The following is a 10,385-nucleotide window of genomic DNA, read 5'->3' on the forward strand; positions in this document are numbered from 1 at the left end:
GGGGAGTGGGAGGGGTCAAACCTCCGGGGAGTGGGAGGGGTCAAACCTCCGGGGAGTGGGCGGGGTCAAACCTCCGGGGAGTGGGCGGGGTCAAACCTCCGGGGAGTGGGCGGGTAACTCAACTTCGTCCCACATAGGAGAATATTGTGCCCTACTTTATAGAGAGAAACGCAAAAGCTGGTTTGTCTGGCATTGTGATTGATAGTACGTGGTTACAACACAAACAATGTTCTGAACTCAACCAGTGCTGCTCACCTCTCTATTTAAAAACCAACCAACCAGTGCTGCTCACCTCTCTGTAGCTGCTCTCTACTGCTCTCATGTAGCTGGCCAGGGAGTCCTTACGCCTAGAGAGAGAGAAAGAGAGAGAGACAGAGACAGAGACAGAGAGACAGAGAGAGAGAGAGACAGAGAGAGAGACAGAGAGAGAGAGAGACAGAGAGAGAGACAGAGAGAGAGAGAGAGAGAGACAGAGAGAGACAGAGAGCGAAAGAGAGAGAGAGAGACAGAGAGAGAGAGAGAGAGAGACAGAGAGCGAAAGAGAGAGACAGAGAGCGAAAGAGAGAGAGAGAGACAGAGAGAGAGAGAGAGAGAGACAGAGAGAGAGAGAGAGAGAGACAGAGAGAGAGAGATCAGTCAGCATTACAATGGCAAGCTAATGCCACAGTCATCATCGGCTTTTAGACCCTACAGTACATGAACATTAAAATCCCCTTTACTGGGTCAACACCCTACAGTACATGAACATTAAAATCCCCTTTACTGGGTCAAGACCCTACAGTACATGAACATTAAAATCCCCTTTACTGGGTCAACACCCTACAGTACATGAACATTAAAATCCCCTTTACTGGGTCAAGACCCTACAGTACATGAACATTAAAATCCCCTTTACTGGGTCAAGACCCTACAGTACATGAACATTAAAATCCCCTTTACTGGGTCAAGACCCTACAGTACATGAACATTAAAATCCCCTTTACTGGGTCAACACCCTACAGTACATGAACATTAAAATCCCCTTTACTGGGTCAACACCCTACAGTACATGAACATTAAAATCCCATTTACTGGGTCAAGACCCTACAGTACATGAACATTAAAATCCCCTTTACTGGGTCAAGACCCTACAGTACATGAACATTAAAATCCCCTTTACTGGGTCAACACCCTACAGTACATGAACATTAAAATCCCCTTTACTGGGTCAAGACCCTACAGTACATGAACATTCAACCCTCAGAAGTCACGAGACACGCAACACGATCGTGTACCAGCCTGTAAGAAAGAGGAAAAAAACGTTTTGAGAGGGTGCAAAAGGACGACTCTAGATCCCGTAATTCTCAACAGAGCACAACACCCCCTGAAGGTCACATGTTCATTATATTAACCAAGACAGTTATATATATATATATATATATATATATATATATATATATTACCACCACAAATCCATGCTGGTAACAACGAGCTGTATAAAGGCCACAAGCAAACAAGGAAATGCTCATCCAGAGGCAACGCTCCTCCTAGCGGCCGGAGACTTTAATGTAGACAAACTCATTTCTACCTGTGCAACTAGAGCACCTTTACTCCACACATAGAGATGCGTACAAAGCTCTCCTTCCTTCACGCTCCATTTTGAAAAAAATCTGACCATAACTCCTAGGACTCCTGTCTCAAGCAGGAAGTACCAGTGACGCGGTCAATTCAGAAGTGGTCCGAATGAAGCGGATGCTGAACTACAGGACTGTTTAGCACAGACTGGAATATGTTCCGGGATTTATCCGTTGGCATTGAGGAGTATACCACCTCAGTCACCGGCTTCATCAATAAGTGGACTGATGACGTCGTCCCCACAGTGACAGTACGTACGTATTACGAGGTCGACCGATTAATCGGAATGGTCGATTAATTCGGGCCGATTTCAAGTTTTTATAACAATCGGTAATCGGTATTTTTGGACACCGATTTGCCGATTATTATTATTTTTTTTTTAATTACACTTTTATTTAACTAGGCAAGTCAGATTATTTACAATGACGGCCTAGGAACAGTGGGTTAACTGCCTTGTTCAGGGGCAGAACGACAGATTTTTACCTCGTCAGCTCATCAGTCACCGGCTTCATTAATTAATAAGTGCACTGATGACGTCGTCCCCACAGTGACAGTACGAACGTATCCCAACCAAAAAACTATGGATTAAAAGCAACATCCGCACTGAGCTAAAGGCTAGAGCTTGAGGTTTCAAAGAGAAGGACACTAATCCGGACGCTTATAAGAAATCCCGCTACGCTCTCCGACAAACAGGCAAAGCTTCAACACAGGACCAAGATCGAATCCTACTACACCGGCTCTGACGCTCGTCGGACGTGGCAGGGCTTGCAAACTATCACGGATTACAAAAGGGAAACCCAGGCGTGAGCTGTCCAGTGATGTGAGTTTACCAGACGAGCTAAAAACCTTCTATGCTCGCTTCGAGGCTAGCAACACTGAAGCATGCATGAGAGCACCAGCTGTTCCGGACAACTGTGTGATAATGCTCTCTGTAGCTGATGTGAGTAAGACCTTTAAACAGGTTAACATTCACAAGGCCGCAGGGCCAGACGGATTACCAGGACGCATATTCAGAGCATGCGCTGACTAGCTGGCAAGTGTCTTCAGTGATATTTTCAACCTCTCCCTGACCCAGTCTGTAATACCAACATGTTTCAAGCAGACCACCATAGTCCCTGAGCCCAAGAATGCAAAGGTAACCTGCTTAAATGACTACCGCCCGTAGCACTCACATCTGTAGCCATGGGTGCTAGTGTGTAGGGTATAGTGTGTAGGGTATAGTGTGTAGGGTGCTAGTGTGTAGGGTATAGTGTTAGGGTATAGTGTTTGGGTATAGTGTGTAGGGTGCTAGTGTGTAGGGTATAGTGTTAGGGTATAGTGTGTAGGGTATAGTGTGTAGGGTATAGTGTGTAGGGTTTAGTGTGTAGGGTGCTAGTGTGTAGGGTTTAGTATTTAGGGCAGAGGTGTGGACTCGAGACACAAATATGATGACTTGCAACTCTACTTTGACTTTAACACCAATGACTCGAGACTTGACTTGGACTTGAGCCTTATGACTTACTTGACCTGACTTGATACCCTCCCGGAAGCCCAAATATTAAAAATGATGCTGTTAAAAAGAGGTCAGCGCATCAACTCTTCATTTAACGGATTACAGTTTGAATCGGACAGCAGCCAATCAAAATGTGCCAGCTGAGGAAACAGTTGTGCTTTGGCAGCGCAGAGGAACGTCGACGGGTGAATTCAGATGGAGCCCTTGGAAAGATGACACCACAAAATTATTATTTTCGGATATAAAAGACAACGCTGTATCAACAAAAAATTGATTGCAACTTGCAAAACATGAGGGAAGAGAATTACAGACGGAGGAGCAACAATTTCCAACTTTGTTCGACATTTGAAGCTGCACAAAGAACGGTAAGTCATGGCTAATATAGCCGACAGCTATATATTTTATTACTTTACTAGTGTAGCATGTAGGCTAACGTAACGTTAAATCAATACAGATTTGAACAATACCAGGGGAACAAAAGTGTCACAAGTGAAACAACAGTCTCCAATCTCACAGTTCACGGAGATCCGTGTAGGCCAGTACAGCATGAATCATCCACAGCAGAAAGCTAGCAACAATGCAATACTGTCTGACCTGGTTATCGATTGCAACTTGCCTCTCTGTCTATTGTGGAAAACAAGAGTTCTGGTCACTTTCTGTTAGCGGTTGGACAGTAAGTACAGCCCAGCCCGGTCGCAGAACATTGACATCAAAAGGAGAGAACCAGAGAAACGTTCCAAAACCTGAAAACTCAGTTGAGCAACACAGACCATGTTTCAGTCACAGTGGACATTTTGGTCCGACCGAAATGCGAAGGTGTCACTGTATGGAGAAAGATAGAGAGAGGATACAGCTCAAGTCCAATCTCTTGGCCTGTGACCGCTTCAAAAGGCTTCCATCCACACACACACACACACACACACACACGGCCAAAAATAATCTGTGATCAATTTGAGGCCATATGTGGCGAGTTTATTTTTTTAATGTTATATTTATTTAACTAGGCAAGTCAGTTAAGAACAAATTCTTATTTTCAATGACAGCCTAGGAACAGTGGGGTTAACTGCCTTGTTCAGGGGCAGAACGACAGATTTGTACCTTGTCAACTCAGGGATTTGAACTTGCAACCCTTTCGGTTACTAGCTCAACGCTCTAACCACTAGGCTACCCTGCCTAGTACAGCATTAAAGATAAATTGGACTATATCATTTAGTGACAATGCTGCCGACACTAAGAAAAGAAACATTCACTGTATGCTTCCCCATTGAACTAGATGATGAAGATCACCTTGACGACGAAGATCACCTTGACGACGAAGATCACCTTGACGACGAAGATCACCTTGACGACCCAGAGCTCTGGAATGACCTAACCCTATTGCCCAGCTGGTGGTGGGAAAATGGACTTCTCTTTCAAAGTTATCAACAAACAAAAAATTATCTCACTGCTACCTCATACAGGGCACAACATTCAAAGAGGTGTTTGAGGCTGAATTTGGGGGGGGGGGGGAAAGGTATCCCTCCTGCTGTCAACACAAGCTGGAACTTCAACACTGAGACAAGTGAAGTCAGTTATCCAACCTGACCGTTCGAAAGCTCAGTCATGTTCTAAAAAAAGCTGGACACACAAGGAGTTGTTGTTCACAGTACGGGAGTGGAATAAATTGAAGGAGTTGGTGGATATCCTGAAGCCATTTGGAGAAGCAACAGATTTGATACACAGGGGGAGAAGATAGTCACAAATCAGTTCTGTTGTTCCCTCGGTCCAACAATAATACTTTTTTTTCCAGTTTAACCCACTGCATCACCAATAACTCTAATACCAGCCTTTTTTTTTGGTTTGTTTCTGCTATGCTTTTACATGTTTTGCCAGAACTGATTCTGCAAGATGCTACAGGGACTGAGCAAAGCTGTGCCTCTTGTTGATGAGGAAGAGCGATAGGACCATAGTCTTGGACAAGAAGAAGGGCTGTTTGCAGCACACTGTAAAAGGTAGAAGAAAGCTGTTGGGACCACTCCAGCACTACGTCTAAGTCACTACCTTGACATGTGCGAAAGACAGAATGGCTTCTTGTTCTGGGCAATGAACAGGAAGGCTCTTCCTTCACTGTCCCGAGTGGCCGTCTCCAGTACTACGGTGGAGCCGGTCTGCAGCCATGGTGGCATCATTACCGCGGCCTCATCGTGCACAAATGACTGACAGACTTTTATCGAATTTGGTCTTTTGCAAATGCAATGCATCATAGGGCCCTGAGATAAGAGAAACAAATGAAACTGTTTATGCATTATATACACACACACACACACACACACACACACACACACAGACACACACACACACACACACACACACACACGTTCAGGTTTTATCTCCCATCTTTGTGATCTGTATTTTCTTCTCTCAGACATTCAGGCCAGTGTTCAAATTGTAGGCCTACTTGAAGTTCAGTATCAGCTGTTATGATGTACCTTTTAGTAAATGACTGTACATTTATGGCAGCATTGTTTTAGGTGTCTAGAGTATATCTGGAGAGAGAGAGAGAGAGAGAGCACTACAATATTTAGTTTGTGTTGTCATACTGATGTGTCTTTCTCATGGCTACCCATGTATTTCCATGGAAATATAAAGTTTATTTGGAAAGTAATAAATATATGGATATTTTTAAAAGCATTCATGATTTGCGTAAATGTAATATACAAACTATTACTCTTGTTAAAAATATGAAATGGTATTACATTTGGTGAAGAGCACATTATGACTTGTTTAGGACTCTAAACTCAAAGTTTAGGATTTGAGACTTGACTTGATACTTGATGGTCTTGACTTGGACTTGCCTGTCTTGACTTAAGACTTGACTCGGACTTGCCTGTCTTGACTTAAGACTTGACTCGGACTTGCCTGTCTTGACTTAAGACTTGACTTGGACTTGCCTGTCTTGACTTGGTGTTGCCTGTCTTGACTTGAGACTTGACTTGGACTTGCCTGTCTTGACTTAAGACTTGACTCGGACTTGCCTGTGTTGACTTGGGACTTGAGACTTACTTGTGACTTGTAAAACAATGACTTGGTCCCACCTCTGGTTCAGGGTGCAAGTCTGAAGGGTATAGTGTTTAGGCTATAGTGTGTAGGGTGCTAGTGTGTAGGGTATAGTGTGTAGGGTATAGTGTTTAGGGTACTAGTGTGTAGGGTATAGTGCGTAGGGTTTAGTGCCTAGGGTTTAGTGCCTAGGGTTTAGTGTGTAGGGTTTAGTGCGTAGGGTTTAGTGCATAGGGTAGAGTGCATAGGGTATAGTGCGTAGGGTTTAGTGTGTAGGGTATAGTGTGTAGAGTGCTAGTGTGTAGGGTTTAGTGTGTAGGGTTTAGTGCGTAGGGTATAGTGTTTAGGGTATAGTGTGTAGGCTGCTAGTGCGTAGGGTTTAGTGCATAGGGTATAGTGTGTAGGGTTTAGTGCGTAGGGTATAGTGTGTAGGGTTTAGTGTGTAGGGTATAGTGCGTAGGGTTTAGTGTGTAGGGTGCTAGTGTGTAGGGTAGTGTGCGTAGGGTATAGTGCGTAGGGTATAGTGCGTAGGGTATAGTGCGTAGGGTATAGTGCGTAGGGTTTAGTGTGTAGGGTATAGTGCGTAGGGTATAGTGCGTAGGGTATAGTGCTTAGGGTATAGTGCGTAGGGTTTAGTGTGTAGGGTATAGTGCGTAGGGTATAGTGCGTAGGGTTTAGTGTGTAGGGTATAGTGCGTAGGGTATAGTGCGTAGGGTATAGTGCGTAGGGTATAGTGCGTAGGGTTTAGTGTGTAGGGTATAGTGCGTAGGGTTTAGTGTGTAGAGTATAGTGCGTAGGGTATAGTGCGTAGGGTATAGTGCGTAGGGTTTACTGCGTAGGGTATAGTGCGTAGGGTTTACTGCGTAGGGTATAGTGCGTAGGGTATAGTGCGTAGGGTATAGTGCGTAGGGTTTAGTGCGTAGGGTATAGTGTGTAGGGTATAGTGTGTAGGGTATAGTGCGTAGGGTATAGTGCGTAGGGTATAGTGCGTAGGGTTTAGTGTGTAGGGTATAGTGCGTAGGGTATAGTGCGTAGGGTTTAGTGTGTAGGGTATAGTGCGTAGGGTATAGTGCGTAGGGTTTAGTGTGTAGGGTATAGTGCGTAGGGTATAGTGCGTAGGGTTTAGTGTGTAGGGTATAGTGCGTAGGGTATAGTGCGTAGGGTATAGTGCGTAGGGTTTAGTCTGTAGGGTATAGTGCGTAGGGTATAGTGCGTAGGGTATAGTGCGTAGGGTATAGTGCGTAGGGTTTAGTGTGTAGGGTATAGTGCGTAGGGTATAGTGCGTAGGGTTTAGTCTGAAGGGTACAGTGCGTAGGGTATAGTGCGTAGGGTTTAGTGTAGGGTATAGTGCGTAGGGTATAGTGCGTAGGGTTTAGTGTGTAGGGTATAGTGCGTAGGGTATAGTGCGTAGGGTATAGTATAGTGCGTAGGGTATAGTGCGTAGGGTATAGTGCGTAGGGTATAGTGCGTAGGGTTTAGTGTGTAGGGTTTAGTGCGTAGGGTATAGTGCGTAGGGTATAGTGTGTAGGGTATAGTGCGTAGGGTATAGTGCGTAGGGTATAGTGCGTAGGGTTTAGTGTGTAGGGTATAGTGCGTAGGGTTTAGTGCGTAGGGTTTAGTGCGTAGGGTATAGTGCGTAGGGTTTAGTGTGTAGGGTACAGTGCGTAGGGTATAGTGCGTAGGGTATAGTGCGTAGGGTATAGTGCGTAGGGTTTAGTGCGTAGGGTACAGTGTGTAGGGTATAGTGTGTAGGGTTTAGTGTGTAGGGTACAGTGCGTAGGGTATAGTGCGTAGGGTATAGTGCGTAGGGTATAGTGCGTAGGGTTTAGTGCGTAGGGTACAGTGTGTAGGGTTTAGTGCGTAGGGTACAGTGTGTAGGGTATAGTGCGTAGGGTTTAGTGCGTAGGGTACAGTGTGTAGGGTATAGTGTGTAGGGTTTAGTGCGTAGGGTACAGTGCGTAGGGTTTAGTGTGTAGGGTATAGTGCGTAGGGTATAGTGCGTAGGGTATAGTGTGTAGGGTATAGTGTGTAGGGTATAGTGCGTAGGGTTTAGTGTGTAGGGTATAGTGCGTAGGGTATAGTGCGTAGGGTTTAGTGCGTAGGGTATAGTGCGTAGGGTATAGTGCGTAGGGTTTAGTGCGTAGGGTATAGTGCGTAGGGTATAGTGTGTAGGGTATAGTATAGTGCGTAGGGTATAGTGCGTAGGGTATAGTGTGTAGGGTATAGTGCGTAGGGTATAGTGCGTAGGGTATAGTGCGTAGGGTTTAGTGCGTAGGGTATAGTGCGTAGGGTTTAGTGTGTAGGGTATAGTGCGTAGGGTATAGTGCGTAGGGTATAGTGCGTAGGGTATAGTGCGTAGGGTTTAGTGTGTAGGGTTTAGTGTGTAGGGTACAGTGCGTAGGGTTTAGTGTGTAGGGTATAGTGCGTAGGGTTTAGTGTGTAGGGTTTAGTGTGTAGGGTATAGTGCGTAGGGTTTAGTGTGTAGGGTTTAGTGCGTAGGGTATAGTGCGTAGGGTATAGTGTGTAGGGTATAGTGCGTAGGGTATAGTGCGTAGGGTATAGTGCGTAGGGTTTAGTGTGTAGGGTATAGTGCGTAGGGTATAGTGCGTAGGGTTTAGTGCGTAGGGTTTAGTGTGTAGGGTACAGTGCGTAGGGTATAGTGCGTAGGGTATAGTGCGTAGGGTATAGTGCGTAGGGTTTAGTGCGTAGGGTACAGTGTGTAGGGTATAGTGTGTAGGGTTTAGTGTGTAGGGTACAGTGCGTAGGGTATAGTGCGTAGGGTATAGTGCGTAGGGTATAGTGCGTAGGGTTTAGTGCGTAGGGTACAGTGTGTAGGGTTTAGTGCGTAGGGTACAGTGTGTAGGGTATAGTGCGTAGGGTTTAGTGCGTAGGGTACAGTGTGTAGGGTATAGTGTGTAGGGTTTAGTGCGTAGGGTACAGTGCGTAGGGTTTAGTGTGTAGGGTATAGTGCGTAGGGTATAGTGCGTAGGGTATAGTGTGTAGGGTATAGTGTGTAGGGTATAGTGCGTAGGGTTTAGTGTGTAGGGTATAGTGCGTAGGGGTATAGTGCGTAGGGTTTAGTGTGTAGGGTATAGTGCGTAGGGTATAGTGCGTACTTGGCTGCCATGCATAGTGCGTAGGGTTTAGTGCGTAGGGTATAGTGCGTAGGGTATAGTGTGTAGGGTATAGTATAGTGCGTAGGGTATAGTGCGTAGGGTATAGTGTGTAGGGTATAGTGCGTAGGGTATAGTGCGTAGGGTATAGTGCGTAGGGTTTAGTGTGTAGGGTATAGTGCGTAGGGTATAGTGCGTAGGGTATAGTGCGTAGGGTATAGTGCGTAGGGTTTAGTGTGTAGGGTTTAGTGTGTAGGGTACAGTGCGTAGGGTTTAGTGTGTAGGGTATAGTGCGTAGGGTTTAGTGTGTAGGGTTTAGTGTGTAGGGTATAGTGCGTAGGGTTTAGTGTGTAGGGTATAGTGTGTAGGGTTTAGTGTGTAGGGTTTAGTGTGTAGGGTATAGTGCATAGGGTATAGTGCGTAGGGTATAGTGCGTAGGGTTTAGTGTGTAGGGTATAGTGTGTAGGGTTTAGTGTGTAGGGTATAGTGTGTAGGGTTTAGTGCGTAGGGTATAGTGCGTAGGGTTTAGTGTGTAGGGTATAGTGTGTAGGGTTTAGTGCGTAGGGTATAGTGCGTAGGGTTTAGTCTGTAGGGTTTAGTGCGTAGGGTATAGTGCGTAGGGTATAGTGTGTAGGGTATAGTGCGTAGGGTATAGTGCGTAGGGTTTAGTGTGTAGGGTTTAGTGTGTAGGGTTTAGTGTGTAGGGTTTAGTGCGTAGGGTATAGTGCGTAGGGTATAGTGCGTAGGGTTTAGTGTGTAGGGTTTAGTGTGTAGGGTTTAGTGTGTAGGGTATAGTGTGTAGGGTTTAGTGTGTAGGGTTTAGTGTGTAGGGTTTAGTGCGTACTTGGCTGCCATGCATAGCGCCTCCTCCGCGTGTCTGACGTTCTCCTCCAGACTCTTCTTCTCCTGCTGTAGGCCCGACAGGTGTTTACCCAGAACCCTTAGAGACTGCTCCTTCTGACGCACCTCCTGACGAGCTTCTGACAGACTCTTGGGGGGAGAGAAGGGGGGGGTAGAGGGTTAGAGTTAGGGGGGGGTAGAGGGTTAGAGTTAGGGGGGGTAGAGGGTTAGAGTTAGGGGGGGGGTAGAGGGTTAGAGTTAGGGGGGGGTAGAGGGTTAGAGTTAGGGGG

The 10,385-nt window shown here is 45.8% G+C and overlaps 1 protein-coding gene across 1 annotated transcript in view; it reads right to left on the reverse strand.

Moving 5' to 3' along the window:
• Positions 1-10,385, reverse strand: part of ccdc171 (coiled-coil domain containing 171) — a 97,159-nt gene that overhangs the window by 18,760 nt on the left and 68,014 nt on the right. Inside the window, exons 23-24 of the mRNA XM_082964609.1 lie at positions 10,100-10,245; positions 293-347 (exon numbers count right to left, since the gene is read on the reverse strand). Of these exons, the coding sequence (XP_082820735.1) occupies positions 293-347; positions 10,100-10,245 (201 nt within the window). The remainder of the gene's footprint in view (positions 1-292; positions 348-10,099; positions 10,246-10,385) is intronic.

The sequence above is a fragment of the Salmo salar genome, chromosome 18 (assembly GCF_965601325.2).
Source record: "Salmo salar chromosome 18, fSalSal1, whole genome shotgun sequence".
Taxonomy (NCBI): domain Eukaryota; kingdom Metazoa; phylum Chordata; class Actinopteri; order Salmoniformes; family Salmonidae; genus Salmo; species Salmo salar.